The sequence below is a fragment of the Anguilla rostrata genome, chromosome 5 (genome assembly GCF_018555375.3).
Source record: "Anguilla rostrata isolate EN2019 chromosome 5, ASM1855537v3, whole genome shotgun sequence".
NCBI classification, from domain to species: domain Eukaryota; kingdom Metazoa; phylum Chordata; class Actinopteri; order Anguilliformes; family Anguillidae; genus Anguilla; species Anguilla rostrata.
The window spans coordinates 63,270,699-63,295,172 of NC_057937.1; the positions used below are offsets into that span (position 1 = coordinate 63,270,699).

The window sequence follows — 24,474 nt, forward strand, 5'->3', positions numbered from 1 at the left end:
TGAAATCCCTTCACACGAATGAACGTTTTCTAATGGTCTCTTGACAATTATATAAAATTATTATATAAATTATATAAAATATATTGACATAAAATTGCCTACACCAGCTTTAACCTCCCGTTTGCGTCTTACATTGGTGCACATTTTCACTGTAATTGGTATTTCTTATAATATTTCTCCAATACTGAAGTAGCGTACGATAACACAAGAGGAGGCAAGGGCGAGAATGGGAACTCCGAGATCCACCCTGCGAGTGCGCAGGACCGAGCAAGCTCTCCGCGGATTCCTCTCCACGGATTCCTCTCCGCACAATCCAACTAAAATATATCACTAGATAATAACTACTTGGGTATAATGGTAAACAATAATAAATAAATAAAAACACAATCACAAGCTGCACATTTGGTCACGAACTTTCTTATGCTATTGTCCTACTTTCGATTTCAAAACCACCTATCTTCATGCATTTCGAGAACTTTGATTCATTCCACTTAACTTCCTTTAGCATGTTCGTGAAAAGGTTTCTCCTTTTAGGCCACTCACTTGTTCTTTTGAAGTTTTCAGCGGTTGTTCCCGCCGCACGTTCTACATGGAATCGGGTGTCCAGTTATCTGCGAGTGGAAGCGCAAAACCAGCAGCGACCGGTGATGAACATCTACAGAAACACCTCCCACCTCTTACACTTCCGTGTTTACACGTGCTTCCACCTGATCTCTCCGATGCCATCGTGTTGATTACACAATTGTTTATTACAATGAAGGTTTTAGGAAACTTAATGCAGTGAATGAAGTAAAAGCAGAGTTAGGACCGTTGCTTTCTCCTTTGGTAATGCACACCACCGCAGACCAACATGTTCACATGCATCAGGTACTTGACTTTGACCGCACTTGACCTCAACTCAATCATTCATTTGTATGAACGTCAATTTTTATTTATTTAGCTGCAATGAGTAGTTTCAGTCAAATTTGTTGAATAGTGTTGACTTTCATGTCTAAAGCCATCTCCTCCCATCCAAGACTGAGGAAATATCACTGAATCCAATAAGATAACAAAGTAACATCAAACCAGCAGGGACGAAAACAAAACAAAAATTTTGTCTTGAAACAAAAATGACTGATGCCATTTACAATACAAAAAAGTTAATTAATTAGCCAATAGATTTAAAGTAAAATCACAATGAAATGCATTCAGAATCATAAAAACAGAAAGTACATGAATAAAGGAGTAGCTAATTTACATTTGCTCACGTCAGTACCCTACAGTGCTGAACAGAGGAAGGCTTGGATCTGAGCTGCTGCTTTGACAGAGTCACTGCAGGGAATGAACACTGGAATGTAAAGAGGGCAAATGCAGCACTGACAAAAACAGCAACAAAAAAACAGTTAAAATTTTAAAATTTACAAACGGGCACAAAAGCACAGATTCTCTAGGCTCACCAGATACTCAACTCCTGCCTTCCTCTTGTCCTCTGTGTTGCGGTTGGTAAGAGGAGGTCTGATGATGTATTACAGGACAGAATGTCCACTGCCACAGCATTGCTGTTGTTCAGGTCCCTGAATTAATTTTCGGAATATCAAATTAGGAATGTTTCAGCTTTAACAGTGAAGAGAACTTAACCACACAAAGCTGCGTATCCTAGCCTATAGAGTCTATGGCAAAGGTCTGATTGTACTCTATACCCCTGTCACATGACTCTGAGACAGGGTCGTTTCTGAAGGGTGCCCACAATTGGGGGGGGTGGGGATCACATCTAAAAAGAATCTAATTTTTTAAATAAAAAAAGAGATAAATATTCTTTCAGGGGGCCCAGAATTCCGGCTGACACTCTCTCTGAGGTCAGAGGGTTCAGGACTACAACTCCTAGACCTCTGTGTTTGGGGGGGGTCGTGTAGGATTAATTGAACACTACAACTCCCAGAGCTGAGCGTCTAGGGGGTTTAGGATTAATTGAAGACTACAACTCCCAGAGCTGAGTGTTGGGTGTACAGTAGGATGTGTGGTAAATGTGGAGGTAGACACGGGGCAGGTTTACAGAGCCACAGGAACAGTGAGGTCCTGCATCAGACAGGTGTCTGTGTGACGGCTAGCCAAGTCCACTCCTCATGCGCTCCTCTGTTTCCTCTCCTCCTTTCTCACCATCCCCTGCTTTCTCTCTGTGCTCTTCCTCCTCCGGCCCCTGGCCTCCTCTCTCCCTCCTCCTCCTCTTCCCTCTCTTCCGCAGGGCACAGGGGAGAAAGTTTGCCAGGAAGAGGAGTGCGGAGAGGCATAAGAGGGAGAGCATGGCCCCCACTCCCACCTCCAGCTCCCTCTCCCCCCCGCCCCCCGTGTCTTTGCTGGGGTGCAGGTACACCCCGCCCCCATCATGGCTGGGCGTAAGGACCGCTCTCTCCAGGTGGGTCCTGGTGCCCGCCCCCAGGCTGCTATCCCTGCCACCATCGACACCTTCATCTTCGTCATCCTCCTCCCTGTCCTGGCCGTAGCCTCTGGAGGAATTGCTCGGTTCATACAGCTCACTCTCGGAGTCCGGAAACACCTGAGAGATTTCCAGCACCTGGAACCCGGGCTCCTCGCTGCTGTCAGGGTGGAGCTCCCAGTCCAGCTTCACCCGCACCCAACCAGAGCCACTGGCTAGCCTCTTAATCCCTCCCCCTCCTCCTCCTCCTCCTCCTCCTCCTCTCTCATTGGCTGCTTGCTTCTGAGCTGGACAGGTGGAGACCAGTAGCTCTGCCCTCAGCAAAGGTCCACCCCCATCACCCTGGGCAACCACTCGCTGGGTTGGCCCGGGCGTCACTGTGACCACAGTGTCAGCCAATGAGGACAGCCGCAGGGAATAGGGGGCGGGGTCGAAGGCGGAGACCAGCGTGGCCGTTTCATCGCTGAACTGGAGCCAAACGCTGAAGGCAGCTTCCTGAGAGACACAAACACAGTCGCGTAGGTACACAGTAAAATGTTCAGTGTTACATCAGCTCTTACAGAATACATACATTCTCTACTGGACTCTGATTTAATACTGGACATTTTACTGGACATTTACCAGACCCTTTTAGGACACAAACAAAAATCCCTGTGCAATCACATCCATGTTCACCAATATTCAGAACAAAATTCTTCTTTCATATGCTTGTATATGTAAGAGTGACAAAGTAGTGGTGCCCTGTGATGGATTGGCGATCTGTCCAGGGTTCTGCCTCTCATTCAGTGCATGCTGGGATAGGCTCCAGGTCCCCCACAACCCTGACCAGGAATAAGTGGGTTAGATAATAGATGGACGGATGGACGGATGGACATCTGCTCAATGTTAAAGGCTTTGCAAGGAACTATGGGAGTTTGAGGCAAATAAAACACTGGAATGACTGCATGTGCTCTTTCAAGATATAGTGTAAAAGACAGGAACATTTTCCTGTGAATTTCACAAATGACAGAGGGCAGGTACCCAGATAAGTGTGCATGTTTTATTTTGACATTGTAAAGATAATAACAAGTTGCCGAGAGCATGAAGGTTGATGTACTTGTTGTAAGTGGAGTTCTTCCAACATAAGCTGTCAGGGGTAATTCCTGAAATCTGTAGAGTGCTATCTTATAGAGAAAGCATTACATGTTTTGGGTATTTATATATTTGTCTGCAGCTAGTAAACAAATATATTAAGTTTTTAGGTATATTTTTCCTTTAAGAAGCAGATAGGATGGAAGGGACGAAAGAGATGAGCATCTGGTGAGGCTAAGGAATCTGTGGTCAGGTCTCCCACTAACCTGCCCATGGCTGTACAGAATGTTGTGAGCCATAGCCGTTGCCGTGACTACGGAGGGGTGGGTTGGGTTTGCGGTGACTGACAGACTAAGTCCTCCCACCAGCTGGACTGATAGGTCACCAGGCGTCACATGGTCCGCAGTCACAGTGACATCACAGGAGCCCAGGACTCCATCCCATTGGCTAGATACAACCTGAGGGGCAGAGAAACTGTCATGTCTTCCTCAATCCTTCAGAAAGGAAGAGACAGAAACCCCTGTGTAAGCCCATCTCAACGCCTCCACACCAACACACACACATGCTCATGCACACACACCACCACACACACACAGACCATCACTATTTCATGTTTAGGTGACAGACCACTACCTGGCTGGTCAAACATTCAGGTGCCATACCACATACTGACCAGCAGGTGGCAGGGATAGGAAACAGTGGTTAAGGAAATCAGATACAAAGGAATTTATACACGTTACAGGGCATACACATTTCTGTTTCCCATCTCTGGGGACAAAAGACTCAGGAAGGGATGGTACTAATGTCCTGGAAGTTCAGAGAGATGAGCTTCACCCTACCCCTGCCCTGCAGTTGCTTAGAAACATCCTTCTGCCAGCCTCCAGGCCTGAGAAGCTCTGAAGCCTTTGCAGTCTGTTCAGGGATCCCATGTATTGCTTGATTAGGCTGCTGACTGGCAGCCATCTTTAGGAACCTGTCTTTTCTGAGTCCCACCATGTTGCAGATGGTGAGCTTGTGAGCCTTTTATGGGGTTGGGTTACATTTTCCAGTTTCTCTCAACTGTTTTCTCTCAACTAAAGGTCTTCTGTTTAAAAAAAATGTTTTAGTTTATTTTAATTACCTCTAAAAAATGGCTGTTAAAAAAATAAAGACTTACTGATTGATTGATTGATTATTTTAACTTTTGGAAGCCCACTCACTCGTAGTGAGGTCACTCCAGGCTGTAGGCCAATCAGATAGGTCCGCTCGTCAAGCTCAGCCACCCTTGGGTTCTCCACCAGCAGCCAATCACGGACCAGCTCAGTCACGTCCATGAACCAATCGGGTGATCCCAGCATGTAGGTCAGCTGACCCGTCTCGACAGGCGGCTGGGCAGCAAACTGTGCGAGCACCTGGACCGCAGATCGCTGGTAGACAGGAGAACACCTGCATCCACAGAGCAACACCAGCATCAACACCTGATTAAACAAATTAACTAATCGTGAGCTTCAATCAAGACCTTCATCAATAGAATCCCTCACGCTGGGCTGAAACCGAAACCTGCACCCACACCGGCCCCTTTGGGACAAGAGTAGAACCCCCCCCCCTCCCCCCCGCAGGTTCAGCAGGCACTCGCGGGCTGCACTGGGCTGAAACGTGAAATGGATTCTGCCAAGGTGGCGGGTTGAGGGAGCCAGATTGGGCATTCTGCAGGAGCAGGGTGCATGGTGGCCAGATTGGGAATTCTGCAGGAGCAGGGTGCATGGTGGCCAGATTGGGCATTCTGCAGGAGCAGGGTGCATGGTGGCCAGATTGGGCATTCTGCAGGAGCAGGGTGCATGGTGGCCAGATTGGGCATTCTGCAGGAGCAGGGTGCATGGTGGCCAGATTGGGCATTCTGCAGGAGCAGGGTGCATGGTGGCCAGACTGGGCATTCTGCAGGAGCAGGGTGCATGGTGGCCAGATTGGGCATTCTGCAGGAGCAGGGTGCATGGTGGCCAGATTGGGCATTCTGCAGGAGCAGGGTGCATGGTGGCCAGATGGGCATTCTGCAGGAGCAGGGTGCATGGTGGCCAGACTGGGCATTCTGCAGGAGCAGGGTGCATGGTGGCCAGATTGGGCATTCGCAGGAGCAGGGTGCATGGTGGCCAGACTCGCAGGACAGGTGCTTGCCAGATGGGCATTCTGCAGAGCAGGTGCATGGTGGCCAGATTGGGCATTCTGCAGGAGCAGGGTGCATGGTGGCCAGATTGGGCATTCTTCAGGAGCAGGGTGCATGGTGGCCAGATTGGGCATTCGGCAGGAGCAGGGTGCATGGTGGCCAGTTTGGGTATTCGGCAGGAGCAGGGTGCATGGTGGCCAGTTTGGGTATTCGGCAGGAGCAGGGTGCATGGTGGGAATGAATTCTGTGCAGCGCGATGGCAGAGACTCACCGGCCCTCGCTGTGCTGTGTCCACCCCTCGACGGCGTTCAGGACGGGGTCCGAGAGCGCCACCAGGAGAGGGACTGCGGGCGTCCAGACGGACAGGCAGTGGGCGCCCCTGAGTGTGCCAAGGTGATACTCCACCCCCACACAGGTGCTGCCCACCCCTGATTCGCTCCCATCGACAAAGAGGGTGGAGCAGTCACTGGAAACCTAGCAATCAGCCGACAAGTATTAGTTCCCTTGGGTTCCTTATACTCAAGTAGAAGCATTCTGTCAGTGCACTTCAGTAAGGATGCTGGCTCAAGCCCTGTCAGCAGATTTCACACTGCAGGGCCGTTACCTTGACAATGTCCTCGTTAGCAGAACGGCAGGTGACCGCAGCTGTGACATCAGAGACCTCCCCGTCATGGCCCACTGCCAGCACTATGACAGGAAGTGACACGGGCTGACTGTTCAAGATGGCAGTATTGATGATTGTGTTGCTCTGTGTTCAAAAAACAAAACAAAAACAAAAAAAACATGGTTTCTTAGAGCAAGTTTATGGTAGTGAGCAGTTATCCAGTTCAGACCAAAGGAAGAAGGTGAGGGTGATATAAAATTCTTTAACTGATAAATTAACTAGTGAATATAATATTGCCTCTATATAAAGGTTGAGCATTATTATTATTATGGTGATGATGATGATAATGAGTATATTACTACTGTTATAGTTGTTTTTATTATTCTTATTACTGGTGGTAGTACCTCAGTTATGGGGGCGATGCCTACAATCTCCCTGTCTGTGAAGGAGAATGTGCTCACCACTCCTTCGTGTGGCGGGAGAGGGTTGTTGCGACCTGAATACTCCACCCACCAGTGTACGGCCACCGTCATGGCAACCCCAAAACTTCGCTCCAAACCATCCAGTGAGAAACAAGCCACCTGATGAAGAACAGAGGGACTGAGGGACAGAGAGAGAGAGAGAGAGAGAGAGAGAGAGAGAGAAAGAGAGACCAAGTAGTATCAGGCATTCAAAATTGTTCTGAAGAACTAATTTCTTTCCCAGTATCTCTGTTGGATGTGATAGCTGTTTAAATCAGGGATAACAGTATAGGGGTAGGATGGTGGCCTCGTCTGGTCTGGTTTTCAGAGTGTTCCCGGGCAACCAGCAGTTCCAAACTCCATAACTGGCAGAGGTCATGTCCATGTTTCCAAAATGGAAGGTGAAGATGGTTATCCCTGGTTGAAATGCAAAATTGCTCCAGTGTCACTTCCTTGTTTTTGTCAATGACAGTAAAGTTGTAGTAAAGTTAAAGTCCTGATCACCACCATTGCAGGGACCTGGGCATCCACCAATCACCATCAGTGTTGTTCTATTTATTGTTACCAATGCACTCCCTGATTGGTGGAGCTCATCTTTGGTTTCTATGCTAAAGGTGATGACACCAACGTGCCAGCACTCATTAATTTTCATCCCTGCATGTTGTGACCTGAGGTGCTTTGCCTGTGTTTTGAGCAATGATGACACAATGGCCCACCGCATACCTGAAGCTGCCTTTCTGGCCTCTGGCACTTTTGAGACAGATGACAGTGATGATGTCGTGCCTGGATCCTGTGCTCCTCTCCAGGGAAACAGACCAGAACTCAGATGCAGCAGAAGATGGCTGGGCCAACACAGAGATGAACCCTTTCTTCACACGCAGTCTAAATCAAAATAAAAAGGTGCGAAGGAAGAGATGCTCAGAAATGGATATAATAAAAGACTGCAGTCTAAAAGTACAATAAGGGTTAAAGTGTCATTTCAATGAATGTACCTGATGACAACAAAATCTCCAGTGAAATTTGACCTCACACTAACAGATACGCCGATTGGTCGACCAGCTCGAACTGGCCCCCGGCGATAACCAATCAGTACATTGGGATCCAAGCACAGCTCCTCCTCTTCCTGCCCATCTGAACACCCCAATTCCTCTTCAGACATATTTTTCGCTACAGTCCTGTCTGGCAGAGTCACAGCTCCGATGTAATGGAGTCTTCTCTGGGACTGCTGCAGTTTGTCCTCCATGCAGCCAGAGGGCGACAGTTTGGGGGCTGAGATTGTGCTGGAGGAGTAATAGAGTTTAATGGAGTCTGTTGAGTGGCTGGGTTTGCTCCTTGGAGTGGAGAGGGTGTCCCAGTGGCGACGGCCCCGGTTTCGGTGCCTGTGTCTGGGGCGGTAGTGTAGTTTGTGGGTCTGTCTGTGGCTCCACCCTTGTCTCCTCTCCTCTGTAAACCAGCCCTCTGGTAGGCTGAGGGAAATGATGCACAACCCCAGAGGGGCCTGCAAAAGCCCAAAGACAACAAAAGTGAAGGAAAACCTGCAAGCTTTAGGACACACACAGGAGTACTACAGACACATGCAACAGTACAAACACATGCACCAGCACAGACACAGACAGCAGTACAAACACATGCACCAGCACAGACACAGACAGCAGTACAAACACATGCACCAGCACAGACACAGACAGCAGAACAAAAAAATGCACCAGCACAGACACAGACAGCAGTACAAACAGGCACAAGCACAGACCCAGGCGGCAGCACAGACACATGCAGCAGCACATACAGTAGTACAGACACTGGCAGCAGCATTCATTTTTGTCCCCTGTAGTGGACACGAGTATCTGGTCTTAACCTCAAGAACCATGCGTTCTACTTTGCTGAAACCTACATGACATAGGCATTCAATAAAAATAAAATAAATCATATTTTAGAAAATATTTTCACTGCACCGTGTTTTTGTAATGTCAAAGATACTTGTATTATGTAAAAAATAATAATAAAATACTTGGAAAAATGTTCTGCCACATCACAGAAGGGGCACCTGTGTACTGCAGGAAGCTCTCTGTTCCTCAGTCTCCTTAAAGGCATGAAGCGTGACACAGCATCCTCTGCTGGCCGCACCGCGCCAGTGAAACAAAACCCGAACCCTGAACTTTGGCCCTCTCTCCCCACCCCTCTCTCTTTCCACAGCTTTAGACAAGAGGGAGGCTGTTAGAGGTGGAGAGAGAGGGAGGGAGCTGGGGATGGGCTGCGAGAGAGAGAGAGGGAGAGGGAGAGAGAGGGAGAGAGAGAGATAGATTTAGATTTTTGAAATCCTGTTTATTGGGACATTGTTCAAACACAGATATTACAGAACTTCAAAAGAACAACCAGGCAGAGACAGAAAATAAGACAGAGAAAGACAGAGAGAGAGAGAGAGAGAGAGACTGAAAAGCATCAGTCATGGAAACTGATATTCATCATGGTTTGTGAGATGACTCCCTGCCCCAATGATTCTCGCCCTCTTGCATCTGAAACTGCTCATTTCTGGCTTTCAATTACAATTTGGGACAGAATTCATTTACTGCACTACCAACTGGATCAGGGTAAACAGAACATGATTGTTTCTCACACACACACACGCGCACACACCATGTGCGTGCGTGTGTGTGTAGGTGTGGGTGTGTGTGTGTATGTGAGTGTGACCATGCGTGTGAGTCTGTGAGTGTGTGTATGTGAGTGTGAGTCTGTGTTTTTGTGTGTGTGTGTGTGAGTGTGAGTCTGTGATTGTGTGTGTGTGTGTGTGTAAGTGTGTGAGTCTGTGAATGTGTGTGTATGTGTAAGTGTGTGTGTTATGTGTGTGTGAGAGTGTGTGCGTGTGTGCATGTGTCTGTGTGTGTGTGTGTGTGTGTGTGTGTGTAAGAATGCAAGAGTTTGTGTATGTGTGTGTGTGAGTGTGAGTTTGTGAGTGTGTGTGTGTGTGTGTGTGAGTCTGTGAGTGTGTGTGTATGTTAAGGGTGGAGTGAGCTCACAGGTCCTGTTACCTGTGAGATGAAGTAAGGCCCAAAGGAAGCCTGGACCCCTGGTCTGGAGCTGGCCCCCGCAGGAGGCACCACAAGCAGGGACTGGGAGCAGGAAAATGGGGATGAGTTGGAGAAGAGGAGGCCCAGGTCAGGCTGTGACAGAGGGAGAGCACGCCAGGGGGGAGGAACGCTGATTTTGGCAGGGAGAGAGGGAGAGAAGGGGGGCAGCTGGGCATGGGCTGAGTGATGCAAGATGGGGGGGGGGAGAAGAGAAAATTAAATCCGTTATGATTCTATCCAGCTAGGGCTGATCCAGTCCAGGATTTCATCCCAACTTCTGCCCTCCATTACTTCAGCAGTCCACTCATCTATTTGATCTCAGATATCGGTTACTTGTGAGCAGCAGACTCCACATAAGCCCATAAATATATTTCACTGTGGTAAACTGGCAGAGGAGTGAACCCGCGATAGAGTGATTCAGAAAATTGAAACAAAATAATTGGTTGGAACAAAAACCAGCACACACACCGTCACTCCAGGACTGGAGCTGGTCGCCCCCTGCATCAGTGAGAGCAAATCTGTCTCCCTGTTAACTGAAATAACACAAGGGCATTGCTTGAGAACTCACCGATCGCCAGGAGACAGCAGGACTTCAGCAGGGCCCTCTGTGCCAGCACCACGTGCACACCCATCTCTGCACCCCTGTCACATGACAAAGATCACATGATCCTCTGACAATCCAAACACATCTGTGGCTCACCCTTCCTCCCGCCCACATTTCACTGATCTGAAGTCAGTACTGATTGGCCTAGGTTAGGATTCTGCTGTATCGTGATTGGCTACCCCTCTGAATCAGGAGAAGGAGGGATGCTCCCTGTGACACTGGCTTGATTAAATTACAGATTCTATAGACCCACCAGATATTCAGCTCCTCTGTCCTTGGCTAGGTTGGACCACAGATTCTATAGACTCACCAGATATTCAGCCCCTCTCTTCTTTATGTGTTCTCTTTGCTGAAACTGCAGGAGATCCTATAGGTAAAAATTGCAGTATAGAACGTTACATTATTGTGCTTGGCAGTAACAGACTTAATTGATCAAGTGATCACTGTATTGCTGAATTCACTTAACAGGCTAAGTTGATTCATCTTAACCTGTAGTTAACTGCACCGTTCTTGGCCTAATAGCACTTCATGAATGGAGACTGGTAATAAGTCTTGAGTACATGTTTAATTATAATTTCTCTGAGCACAAATGATTAAAAAAATAAATTGCAGGATAATTTAATTAATTACAAACTCTATTAACAATGCTAACAATGCACATCACATCCCAACCATTAGACAGCCAAGCACAACATGTACACCATATGAATCTGAAAGGATATACATACTTAAATAGTTTATACTGAACCTATGAGTAAATTCACACTTAAATACTTTGTACTGAAACTGAGTAAATCCACACTTAAATACTCTCTATCTGCACTTATGACTAAATTGATACTTAAGTACTCTGCACCTATGAGTGAAATAGCACTTACATACTCACTATTTGCACCAATGAGTAAGTCTGTACTTACATACTCAGTAAGAAGTCTCTGTATCTGCACCTCCAGGTAAAGCTGCTCAGAGCTTAGGCAGAGCAGTAAAATGAAACGCATGAAGTCGAACGGTACACACAGGACCCACCACTCATCTGAGCGAACGGTAAACACAGGACTCAACCTCTCCATCTGGCGAGACGACTTGAGCAGTAACACAGGACACACTCACTGAACCACCTCTCATCTGAGCGAACGGTACACACACTCATCTGACAGAAACACGCTCCCACTGAATCCACTGGTCTTCTGTTTTTCTCCTCTCTCACCTTTACATCTGACCCCTCTCTCCTTCCTCCTTCATTTCTGTCCTGAGCAAGGACCGGCGATCTTCATCTTCTCATCTTTTAATCTTACCAACAGGATTACTCTCCTTCCATCCCTGCCCTTTCTCTCACTTTTTTATTTATTTATTTTTAATTTTTTGCAGAGATGTAAAATTTAAAACATTGTTGAGTTTTCATGATTTTCCTCCCTTTTAAATTTGTATTTATTTTTATTTTTTGGCTGTTGTATTCTTTTTCTCCTTCATTTAGTTGTGGTATGTCTTCCTCTCTCTCTGTTTCTCTCCCTCTTTTTCTCCCTCTCTTTGTCTCTCTCACTCTTTCCCTCTCTGTCTCTCACTCATTCTCTCCCCTTTCTCTCTGTCTCTATCTCTCTCTCTCTCTCTCTCTCTCTCTGTCCCTCTCCCTATCCCTCTCTCTCTCTGCCTGTGACAGTACAGATTTATTCATCTAAAACTGTAAATAATCCCCCAGCCCTTTCAGTTTGTACATATACTACTCTTCATTCCTGCACAGCTGGAAGCTTTCATAGTCAGTGAGCCACTTAAATCATTTCACTACTCTATTAACTCTTCCTCTTCCTCTCTCTCTCTCCCTCTCTCTTCCTCTCTCTCTGTCTGTCTGTCTGTCTCACTCTCTCTCATATTTGTGAATATACATTGTCTGAGTTTATTGGATTTGCATTGTTCAACGTACTGTAAGTTGAGTCAAATCAATTTCAATTCAGTAAATCTAGGAAATGCAAATAAAAATATTAAGAATATTATGGATATTTTAAGCTCATTTATCTGAATTTAAAATAATTTTTTTCACAAAATTGGCTGAGTTGACCCCCAAACGTGCATGTGAATAAAAATGGATATTTAAATAAGAAAAAAACTGATAATGGACAAAACATTATTTTTTAGAAGATTATTAAAACATGTATTTTCTGCAATCATTCACAAAGTAATTTTTTATGAGAAACTGGAAACAACTGCTATTTTATCAATCAAACCCTAGACCCTGTTCCTGAACAATTCTCAGTCTCTTTAGATTAACCCTCTCCGTTTCTATTTATCCGTCATCCCCCACCTTCTCTCCCTTCTCCCACCCTCCCTCTATTGTTTTATAATCCTGGCTTGATTAAATGAAACAAATCTGTAAGTGACCCCACTAAACCTTTTCTTCTTTCATTGTGTGTGTGTGTGTGTGTGTGCATGTATTTGCATGTGTGTGTGTGTGTGTGTGCATGTATTTGCAATGTGTGTGTGTGTGGACGCTGAGAGATGCAATATTATGCTAAAGCCTGTACTTTATCTTCTCATTGTGGCACACGTGTATGCTCTGATACCTACAGTATAATACACCAGCAGAAGGAGCTTAAGGGCACTGTCTCCAACATGAAGGCTTAGCTAAACCTGCAGCATTACATCTGCAGCAATACAGCCGCAGCATTACAGCCGCAGCAATACATCTGCAGCAATACATCTGCAGCATTGCACCTGCAGCAATACATCTGCAGCATTGCACCTGCAGCATTACATCTGCAGCTCTGCAGCAATACATCTGCAGCATTACATCTGCAGTATTACACCTGCAGCATTACATCTGCTGATGTTGATGCGCTTGTGTGTGTGCTTGTGCGCTGTGCAGTTTGTGCGCTTTGTAGTTGCCCGTTGTGTTGTGTGGCTGTGTCGCATGTTCGTGTGTGTGTGTGTGGTGTGCGCGTGTGTGTGTGTGGTGGCTTGTGTGTGTGCGTGTGTGGCGTGTGTGTGTGTGTGTGTGCGTGTGTGTGCGGGGTGCGTGATGTGTGCGTGTGTGTGTTTATGTGTGTGTGTGTGTGTATGTGCGTGCGTGTGTATTTGTGTGCGCGCGTGTGTGCGCACGCTTGTGTGTGAGCGCGCGTGTGTGTGTATGTGTGTGTGCGTGTGTATGTGTGTGTGTGTGCGCGCGCGTGTGTGTGTGTATGTGTGTGTGCGTGTGTATGTGTGTGTGCGTGTGTATGTGTGTGTGTGTGCGCGCACGTGTGTGTGTGTGCGTGCGTGTGTGTGCGTGTGTGCGCGCGTGTGTGTGTGTGTGCGCGTGTGTGTGTGTATGTGTGCGCGTGTGTGTGTGTGTGTGTGTGTATGTGTGTGTGTGTGCGCGCGTGTGTGTGTGTTTGTGTGTGTGTGTGTGTGTGTGTGCGCGTGTGTGCTCAGGGTTAATGCTCTTTCAGTGCGTCTATTCACAGTCTGCCCAATGCAGCAGTAATCTGCACATGTAATCTGTTCCCATAATTCCTCTGTAATCTGCTGTCATTGCCAGAGGGAACCTCTTTCACGGGGATGGAATATCTGTCTCAGAAAGAGAGAGAGAAATTAGGAGAGAGAAAGAGAGAAAGAGGGAGGAAGCAAGAGAAAGGGGGTGTATTTTTTTAAATTATAGTTTTTTCTGTTATCATATTTAATTTTTTTGTAACTGAGCCTTACATCTGAAAAGACAATGACAGAGTGAGAGGGAGAGAGGGAGAGTGAGAGGATGACAGAGAGGGAGGGAGACCACAAAAGTAACACGATGTGTTCCCCCAAATCTTGCTGGCATATTTGTTGATCCTTATATGGGATGGACACAGATTTGGAGAAATGGGCTAATGACGTAAGAACAGGTCTAACAGGAAATAAGAGTGTATAAATAACACGCACACACACACGCATGCACGCGCAGAAGCACACACAGGAAACAGGAAACCACATTTCTGCAAAAAAAAGAATTCCATCGCTCCTTTCCTCTCCTGTTGTTCTTTTTCTCATTCTTTTTTCATTTATTCAAATCATTCACTAGTAGCTTTTCCTCTTCTCCAAAAAATATGTTTTATTTTGAAAAGTCCACTCTTTTATATAAACACACACATAAAATGACATCTAATAATGAATAGGTTGATGGTGATGATACGCAAAGTTCAGTAAGAATCATAGTCACTGTTGCGGTTTGACGAAGGTTCTCTACTGTTGTTCACTGTCAATCGTTCCAAACCTGAGAGAAAGACAGAGAGAGAAAGAGAGACAGAGAGAAAAAGCAGACAAAAAAGGATAGGAAAGAGGGATGAGGAACTGATGCAATTTCAATTGTCACTGAAAGTGTGGCATTTGAAATTGACAAAGTTTCTATATGTATGTGCATGTGCGCACATGTCTCTGTGTGTGTCTGTGTGTGTGAGTGTGAGTATATGTATCAGTGTATGTGTCCATGAGTGTGTACGTGTGCTTATGAGCATGTGTATGTGTGTGTGTGTGTGTGTGTGTGCGCGCATACAGGTGTGTGTGTGTGTGTGTGTGTGTGTGTGTGTGTGTGTGTGTGCGCGCATACAGGTGTGTGTGTGTGCGCGTGTATGTGGGTGTCTGTGTGTATTCACCAGGGCATGACAGCCTCTTGTCAGCATTGCTGTTATGAGCATGTGTGTGTGTGTGCGTGTGCGCGCATACAGGTGTGTGTGTGTGTGTGTGTGTGTGCGTGTGTCTGTGTGTATTCACCAGGGTATGACAGCCTCTTGTCAGCATTGCTGTTAGGATACAGTGTGCTCTGGACCCTGAATGACACTGAGAGAGAGAGCGAAAGAGAGAGGGCGTGGGGGATGGAGGGAGGAGGGAGGAAAAGTTAGTTGTGTTTTTGTGGAAACATGCCAGTCACCAGAAGCACAGCCTCGCTTTATGCCCAGTGTGTGTGTGACTCACCGCTCTCCGTCGGTCCGATCCACTCCCTCTTCCTCCGCCCAAACACTGCAACACAGAGAACACACCACTCACTCACAGAGAACACATCACTCACTCACAACAGAGAGAACACCACTCACAGAGAACACACCACTCACTCACAGAGAACACATCACTCACTCGCAGCACAGAGAACACATCACTCCCTCACAACAGAGAGAACACATCACTCACAGAGAACACATCACTCACTCACAGCACAGAGAACACATCTCTCACTCACAGAGAACACATCACTCACTCACAGAGAACACATCACTCCCTCACAACAGAGAGAACACATCACTCACAGAGAACGCATCACTCACTCACAGCACAGAGAACACATCACTCACTCACAGCACAGAGAACACATCATTCCCTCACAACAGAGAGAACACATCACTCACAGAGAACACATCAATCACTCACAGCACAGAGAACACATCTCTCACTCACTGAGAACACATCACTCACTCACAAACAGAGAACACATCACTCACTCACAGCATGGAGAACACATCACTTTGCAGTATGTGCAGTATATGCAGTATGTGCAGTATGAATACGCAGGGGGAATGTGCAGTATATGCAGTATGTGCAGTATGAATGCGCAGGGGGAATGTGCAGTATATGCAGTATGTGCAGTATGAATGTGCAGGGGGGATGTGCAGTATGAATGCGCAGGGGGAATGTGTAGTATGAATGCGCAGGCGGAATGTGCAGTATATGCAGTATGTGCAGTATGAATGCGCAGGGGGAATGTGCAGGGGGAATGTGCAGTATGAATGCGCAGGGGGATGTGCAGTATGAATGCGCAGGGGGAATGTACAGTATGAATGCGCAGGGGGAATGTGCAGTATGAATGCGCAAGGGGAATGCGCAGGGAGAATGCGCAGGGGGAATGTGCACTATGAATGCCCAGTATAAATGCGCAGGGGGAATGTGCAGTATGAATGCGTAGGGGGAACGTGCAGTATGAATGCGCAGGGGAATGTGCAGTATGAATGCGCAGGGGGAATGCGCAGTATGAATGCGCAGGGGGAATGCGCAGGGAGTCTCTCTACTCACATCTCTTACAGGCGGTGGTGTAGATTTGTGGTCCGAATCGGACCAGGACAATGACCAAAACCATAACACACAGCAACCCGGTCACTACCTTATAAGCAGCCAGCTCCCTACTGACAGAGTCAAGAGCAGACCCTGAGAGAGGGGAGAGAGAGAGAAATCTTCACCTAGACCATATACACCCCAAAGGTTACAGTCATTTCATTTAGTAAAATTCCCTAAACAAAACATGACATAATACATTATTTTCCAATAGAGACAGACACACACACATACGCACATGCACATGCACACGCACACGCACACGCACACGCACACGCACACGCACACGTACAAGCACACTCACACGCACAGGGACGCACGCACTCACACTCACACACACGCAAACACGCACACACGCACACACACACAAAGTCACACAAACACACACACACGCACTCACTCACACACACACACACACACTCGCGCACACACACACACACACACACATGCACACGCACAGTCACACACACTCTCACACAGTCTCACGCAGTATCACACACACACACACACACACACACACACACACATACCTTGGCACTGAATCTGCAGCACTTTGCAGGTTTTGTTGCTGATGGCCCCACTATCCAGGATGTGGAATCCTGGCTCCTTGGCCCCGCCACTGGGGCCCGGGCTCAGGCGGGGCCCACACCGGGCCTCCTGGCACGGCTGCAGGCCCCCAAGATAACTGCCGTCACAGACCGGCTTTGAGTGGGTGGGGCCCAGGTACAGGTAGACCACACCACTGCAGGGGTCATTGCTGCCCCTCAGGCTGAGGAAGGCCAGTGTGGGAGTGGCTGGGGAGGGCAGGGTGGTCTGAGGCGGGGAGAGGGCGGGGCAGGGGGGGCACCGAATGGGCACAGGGCGTGCGGGGACACACGAGCAAAGTGGGGACCGGGAGGAAGAGGGAGAAGAGGAGGAAGCAGAGGAAGATGGCTCAGAGGATGAAGAGGGTGACGGTGGCAGTGTTGCTGCGTTTGTGGTCACGTAGGAGTTTGACACTGCAACAGGAGAAGATGAGCACGGTGTTGATGAAATGTGGCAGAAGTTCAGCAAATCAAATCGAAACTTATTTATACAGTGCATTTCATAAAACATTTCCCACAATGCACTTCATGGCACAACCTGCCCTGAAACCCCACAAACGCAACTGTCAGAATGTGTTAATGGAGGACAGAAATGAAAAATTCCCTCAATTACATAACAACAAGTCTATAAAGCAAAATGGCAGTTGGCTTTAAATCCCATAAATCAACGCAAAAGTGCTCAAGCCTCTGTGGCTGGTGAAAATGAACAGGACGATCCAGACTGATGACACATACAACAGAGATTACCCCACCGACCCACGCTACAGACACGGACATTACGAAGAGCAAGATCAGAATCTATACTCACATCCACCCGTTAAACCAGTGTATAAAAACCCGGCCTTCTGTTTCAGGATCAGGCCCGCAATTATAGACTAGCATATTGATCAGTTCTGCTTTGGCAGCTTGAATGAGTGATGACTAACGGTAACATCCAACAGCAAGGAAATCCCCCTCAGCTAACACACCAACGGCGACATTCCAATAGCGCCATGTCCGCTACAGTTCACAAACCCAAGGTAAACTTTTAACATAAATATGGTCACAAGATAGACATTAGATAAACTAAAATGGCCTCAACGTTTGACATTTGCACGCAATAAATGAAATGAAATGAAGACCTGGTGTGTGAAATTGGAACCGCAGAGATCTGGACTTACCCACAGCCAGCAGGAACAGAGCCAGGAGGATGTTAATCACCTCGCTGTCCATGAACTGAGAGGCAAGGAAACGGATTCATTCAGCACCATATTTAATGTCATGGAAACAAAGCATTAAAGCAGTTAAAGTAAAACAACGGTCCCCAGCCCTGGCCCCAGAGAGTCGCAGGGTCTGCTGGGGTCCCCAGCCCTGGTCCCGGAGAGCCACAGGGTCTGTTGGGGTCCCCAGCCCTGGCCCCAGAGAGCCGCAGGGTCTGTTGGGGTCCCCAGCCCTGGTCCCGGAGAGCCACAGGGTCTGCTGGGGTCCCCAGCCCTGCTCCTGGAGATCTGCAGGCTCTGCTGGTTTCCCATGTCACTCAACACTGATTTGTACAGTCAAAGCAGCCGTTCACATGACAACTCACCTCGCCTGGTTCCTCTGCTCTACGTCACGTCAACTCAGCTATTGGCTGTGATGACCAGGGCAATCAAAGCGGCCACGAAATGCAGGGGATATGAGCAGCCAATCAGACGCAGGGGATGGTTCGAAGGGCAAAAGCAGAGAACCGGGCCTTGTTTTTAAAATTTTAAGGTGAAAATAAAATCCAGCAGACCCTGCGACTCGGGGCTGGGGCTGGGGACCCTAGCGACTGGGGCTGGGGTTGGGGACCCTGGAGGGAACAGATGTGGAACCTCATCTAGGTCCTTACATCACACAGGACCGTACACACGTCCAAAGGGAAACCTGAGGATTTAGGGATTTAGAGCTGGTTCTGTTTAAAGTTACAGCAACATCAGTTTAAAGTTATCAGTTACCTCTTACACAGACAGGCAGACTGAGAGAAACAGAAAGAGAGAGATAGAATCGTGTTCCTACATATGTAAATGCAGGGCTTGATATTAAGTTTTTGGCTCATCAGCCACTGTAGCTGGAAGTTTTCCAAAGTCATATTCACTGGCCAAAATCCCCAAAAACCCCTGCCCCCACCCCCCAAAAAAGTAATAAATATATTGGAGAATGCGACTCCATGCACTTGTTTAGGCTTAAGAGAGTATGAGGAGAGTGAAATTCTTATAAAAAGTTGAAATACTAAATTAAATCAATATTCAGACAGGTTAAACTCTTCTCAATTAATATAAAATCAGGGAACAGGAATTAGTCTAAAACTGGCCTAGCAGCAACTTTATTTATTTGTTTGTTTAAACACACAGAGATACCAACACAAACACAAGAGTCAGAGTTCATCATTCTGTTGCCAGTAAAAAGTCGCTGATCTGTGCAGTGTATCAGGTACGCGAGCGGTGGACGCTAAGCATGCTAGGCCGGCTCAGTTTCTTCATGCCCGTGATATCTGGTATCTCAAGGCACATCTGCCATAACTGTGGCAATAGCACCACAACACAACGAGCTAGCGTGACTTTTAAAAACTCCTCCGACTCCCGCTTGAACAAAGACACAAATATAGACTACAGACAACATCAGCGACAGTCAAATTCTTTTCAAAAACACCTGAGCGGCAAGCCTCAGGGCATCTCGTATAATACCTGCGATCCCTTTGGCCTAGAACCGTCGAACACAAGCCTGCTGCCACCGTGCTCTTGGCTAGTTAGTCACTACTGCTATCGCCATGAATAACAGCAGCAATTTCACTGTGACGATCACCTGCTCATAGTGAGCCCATTTAAAGCAATGAAAAACCTGTAACTGAGATCAGTTCCAGTGCTCCCTCAGCTGTAAACACTCAGACAAATAAATAAATCACTGGGAGATTTTTTCACTGAAAAAATGTAAAAATACCCAGTGTTTTCTTACCGTGGCAGAAGTGGCAGGGAACAGACAGAAAAATGATCTTGAAATGCACAGCTAAAGGAAGTGTGAAAGGGTGCAAATCTTTCTCCCCCACCTCCCTCTTTCTCTCTCTACATCACTGGCTCTTGCTCTTTGCATTAGAGAAGAACTTCCTCACATCAAAGCCAGCGAGAAAGGCATCGCTTTTTCCTTTTCAAAAATGACAGACGGGGAGAGGAGGCACACAGGCAGAGTGGGTGAGAGGACAGAGAATGCGTTAAATACAATAAGGGAAAACTGCCATCTTGTTATCTCTCCATGCAGTGATAATGTACTGCATTAACCCTCTCAGTGCAGTGTTAATGTACTGTATTAACCCCCTCTCTCATTTCAGTGTTAATGTGCTGTACTGTATTAACCCTCTCTCTCAGTGGTGTTAATGTACTGTATTAACCCTCTCTCTCTCAGTGCAGTGTTAATGTACTGTATTAACCCCCTCTCTCATTTCAGTGTTAATGTGCTGTACTGTATTAACCCTCTCTCTCAGTGCAGTGATAATGTACTGTATTAACCCTCTCTCTCAGTGCAGTGTTAATGCACAGTATTAACCCTCTCTCTCTCAGTGCAGTGTTAATGTACTGTATTAACCCCCTCTCTCATTTCAGTGTTAATGTGCTGTACTGTATTAACCCTCTCTCTCAGTGCAGTGTTAATGTACTGTATTAACCCTATCTCAGTGCAGTGTTAATGTACTGTATTAACCCTCTCTCTCAGTACAGTGTTAATGTACTGTATTAACCCTCTCTCTCAGTGCAGTGTTAATGCACAGTATTAACCCTCTCTCAGTGCAGTGTTAATGTACTGTATTAACCCTCTCTCTCAGTGCAGTGTTAATGTACTGTATTAACCCTCTCTCTCAGTGCAGTGTTAATGTACTGTATTAACCCTCTCTCTCAGTGCAGTGTTAATGTCCTGTATTAACCCCCTCTCTCATTTCAGTGTTAATGTGCTGTACTGTATTAACCCTCTCTCTCAGTGCAGTGTTAATGTACTGTATTAACCCTCTCTCTCAGTGCAGTGTTAATGTCCTGTATTAACCCCCTCTCTCATTTCAGTGTTAATGTGCTGTACTGTATTAACCCTCTCTCTCAGTGCAGTGTTAATGTACTGTATTAACCCTCTCTCTCATTTCAGTGTTAATGTGCTGTACTGTATTAACCCTCTCTCTCAGTGCAGTGTTAATGTACTGTATTAACCCTCTCTCTCATTTCAGTGTTAATGTACTGTACTGTATTAACCCTCTCTCTCAGTGCAGTGTTAATGTCCTGTATTAACCCCCTTTCTCATTTCAGTGTTAATGTGCTGTACTGTATTAACCCTCTCTCTCAGTGCAGTGTTAATGTACTGTACTGTATTAACCCTCTCTCTCAGTGCAGTGTTAATGTCCTGTATTAACCCCCTTTCTCATTTCAGTGTTAATGTACTGTATTAACCCTCTCTCTCAGTGCAGTGTTAATGTACTGTATTAACCCTCTCTCAGTGCAGTGTTAATGTACTGTATTAACCCTCTCTCTCAGTGCAGTGTTAATGTACTGTATTAACCCTCTCTCTCAGTGCAGTGTTAATGTACTGTATTAACCCTCTCTCTCTCAGTGCAGTGTTAATGTACTGTATTAACCCTCTCTCTCAGTGCAGTGTTAATGTACTGTATTAATCCTCTCTCTCAGTGCAGTGCTAATGTACTGTACTGTATTAACCCTCTCTCTGTGCAGTGTTAATGTACTGTATTAACCCTCTCTCTGTGCAGTGTTAATGTACTGTATTAACCCTCTCTCTCTGTGCAGTGTTAATGTACTGTATTAACCCTCTCTCTCTGTGCAGTGCTAATGTACTGTATTAACCCTCTCTCTCTGTGCAGTGTTAATGTACTGCATTAACCCTCTCTCTCAGTGCAGTGTTAATGTACTGTACTGCATTAACCCTCTCTCTCATTGCAGTGTTAATGTGCTGTATTAACCCTCTCTCTCAGTGCAGTGTTAATGTACTGTACTGTATTAACCCTCTCTCTCAGTGGTGTTAATGTACTGTACTGTATTAACCCTCTAACAGTGCAGTGTTAATGTACTGTATTAACCCTCTCTCTCAGTGGTGTTAATGTACTGTATTAACCCTCTCTCTCAGTGGTGTTAATGTACTGTATTAACCCTCTAACAGTGCAGGATTAATGTACTGTACTGTATTAACCCTCTCTCTCTGTGGTGTTAATGTACTGTACTGTATTAACCCTCTCTCTCAGTGCAGTGTTAATGTACTGTATTAACCCTCTCTCTCTGTGGTGTTAATGTAATGTACTGTATTAACCCTCTCTCAGTGCAGTGTTAATGTACTGTATTAACCCTCTCTCTCATTGCAGTGTTAATGTGCTGTATTAACCCTCTCTCTCAGTGCAGTGTTAATGTACTGTATTAACCCTCTCTCTCATTGCAGTGTTAATGTGCTGTATTAACCCTCTCTCAGTGCAGTGTTAATGTACTGTATTAACCCTCTCTCTCAGTGCAGTGTTAATGTACTGTATTAACCCTCTAACAGTGCAGGATTAATGTACTGTACTGTATTAACCATCTAGCAGTGCAGTGTTGGCACAATGAACAATGAGGTGTTTGGGTTATTATTGTTAAATCTTCATCAGCACCTCTCCCCCCACCTCCTCCTCGGTAGGTTTACTCACCCCTCCCTCCTCCCTCGTTCCGTCATTTTCTCTTTCAGTTCATTTGATCTTTCGCTGGTGGTTTTCCGTTCCGTAGCTTTACAGGAAGACACGTCAACTCGCGTTATCCTGTTTGCCCCCCCGCCCCCCCGCTCCCCCGAGCGCAGTCTTCAGTTTCCCTAACAGGTTCACGGCTACAAGTGCACGTGTAAAAAAAACCCCAAATGCTCATTAACAGCACAAGAACAAACTCAGAATAATTACTGTCATTAACAAATCATTTATAATTAACAAACCAGAAAAGCAAATACATTTTTAAAATACACATAAAAAAGAATAAATAGAACTAAGCTGGTAAAAGATATAATTTAATATTTAATAGACGAATGGAGTGTTTTGTTTAAAGAGCTGGTGTCTGGGTGGGTTTTAGAATTTACTGCCATCAGGTTTGTACCTTTTTACATTAAATCAACAAACTAATGTGGCAATACACCTCTTGCAGTTTAGAAAGCAGTCTTTGGGTAACAAGCAAACGCCACGACCGATTTGGGACAATGCAGTCAGCCACATTCTCCCCTGAAACACAGGTGAGACACATTTTAATTTTTATTCACACACACATACCATTGCTGTCGTCAAGTGCCAGTCAATTCTAAAGTCCCTATTACCTAAATCCAAGTCTGAATTCATGTGACGAGTGCCAGACCAGACAAGACCAAGGTTAAAAAATTAACAAAAAAAAAGATGGAAAAGTCTAAATGAAATTTGAGATTCAAAAGAAAAAGGCAACCTCTGAAAATATTTTTCCTTATTTTCCAAATGAATGATAGTATTGGATAGTGTAATCAGGATGACTTCACCCAGAGAAGTTTAATTCACTGGCAGGGTGGGGTTTAAAATGAAGCCGCATGTTCTACGAGTAAAAACTGACATGAATCACAAATCAACATGAAGCTCATTCTTTACCTGCAAACCTAACCCTAACCCTAACCCTAAACGCACTGAGAGATGGCATTTTTTAAGGCTGATCAGAGATGTTATTTGCAAAGGATTCATCACAATTTTAACAGTTAATGTGTCACACATTTGATGCAATTTATAATTTTCTAAAACAATACTGATTAAATCTGCCCGAGACTGCAAGGCCAAGCCAAGAAGTTTCAGTTCAGCTGAAAGAAAGTTGCAGTCAGACTGCAGTATGGCTTTCTGCAATCGCGGTTAAACCGAACGCAAATTCAGGCACCAAACAACCCTCATTCTGAGACCATGAATATTCATGAGGAAGACGGCAGCACATACAATATGGGTAATGTCACATGAAACATTTTATAAAAAAATTTTTTCACAAAATAAAAATGCCTCCTCATATTTACATTTTCTGCAGAATACACTGGCCCCCTAGACCAGTTCTGCTCAGCATGAACTTGTGGAAAGAGAGGCCGGTTTGCTGGCACCTCACCACTGAAGCAGCTAGCGCCCTTCTCCTGGGTCCTGCCAGCTGAATTTCTTGCTGATTTCAAGGCAAAAAAACTAAAATCCTCAGACCCTCAGGCCTCCAGGACCAGGGTTGCAGATTACTGACCTGGACAGAAATAATCAATTATTTAATAAAAAATAAAAATTTAACATTTAAAAAGGGGTCTGTAAAATATAGCTCACTTCTGACATGGGTGGGGAAACAAATCTGACATCTATTTAAACTAGATAAAAATAAAACGGCCTTCGCATAATGTGGCAGAATCTATTAAGTTTCCACTAATATACCAGAAGAAGAGAGGACTGGAGCCAACTCTTACACGATGCACTATTCGCGCTGCGCTGGACGCAGCCATTCCTCTTTTATTCAAAATCATAT

At 46.0% G+C, this 24,474-nt stretch overlaps 2 protein-coding genes across 8 annotated transcripts in view; both read right to left on the reverse strand.

The window, feature by feature from the left end:
• LOC135255907 (transmembrane protein 132C-like) overlaps positions 1–12,225 on the reverse strand; it is a 43,381-nt gene extending 31,156 nt beyond the window's left edge. For all 5 annotated transcript variants that reach the window (XM_064337685.1, XM_064337683.1, XM_064337682.1 and 2 more), the window contains exons 1-12: positions 11,522–12,225; positions 10,323–11,420; positions 9,716–9,933; positions 8,734–8,940; positions 7,682–8,187; positions 7,413–7,571; positions 6,633–6,828; positions 6,229–6,372; positions 5,896–6,098; positions 4,684–4,909; positions 3,751–3,942; positions 544–2,908 (exon numbers count right to left, since the gene is read on the reverse strand). In XM_064337685.1, the coding sequence (XP_064193755.1) occupies positions 2,084–2,908; positions 3,751–3,942; positions 4,684–4,909; positions 5,896–6,098; positions 6,229–6,372; positions 6,633–6,828; positions 7,413–7,571; positions 7,682–8,187; positions 8,734–8,940; positions 9,716–9,933; positions 10,323–10,386 (2,940 nt within the window). In that variant the 5' untranslated portion in view covers positions 10,387–11,420; positions 11,522–12,225 and the 3' untranslated portion in view covers positions 544–2,083. The remainder of the gene's footprint in view (positions 1–543; positions 2,909–3,750; positions 3,943–4,683; positions 4,910–5,895; positions 6,099–6,228; positions 6,373–6,632; positions 6,829–7,412; positions 7,572–7,681; positions 8,188–8,733; positions 8,941–9,715; positions 9,934–10,322; positions 11,421–11,521) is intronic.
• Positions 12,226–14,386: 2,161 nt separating this feature from the next.
• LOC135255924 (T-cell surface glycoprotein CD5) lies at positions 14,387–24,441 on the reverse strand. Of its 3 annotated transcripts, none has more exons than XM_064337750.1 (7): positions 23,993–24,441; positions 18,145–18,199; positions 16,931–17,398; positions 16,362–16,493; positions 15,273–15,317; positions 15,072–15,137; positions 14,387–14,574 (listed from the first exon to the last, which is right to left on the reverse strand). In XM_064337750.1, the coding sequence occupies exons 2-7, from the start codon at positions 18,194–18,196 to the stop codon at positions 14,501–14,503; spliced, it is 837 nt and encodes a 278-aa protein (XP_064193820.1). In that variant the 5' UTR covers positions 18,197–18,199; positions 23,993–24,441; the 3' UTR covers positions 14,387–14,500. The 3 variants fall into 3 exon arrangements, with proteins under 3 accessions (XP_064193820.1, XP_064193819.1, XP_064193821.1); XM_064337749.1 differs by lacking the exon at positions 23,993–24,441 and adding an exon at positions 19,937–21,129; XM_064337751.1 differs by lacking the exon at positions 23,993–24,441 and adding an exon at positions 19,669–19,930.
• Positions 24,442–24,474: the final 33 nt, after the last annotated feature.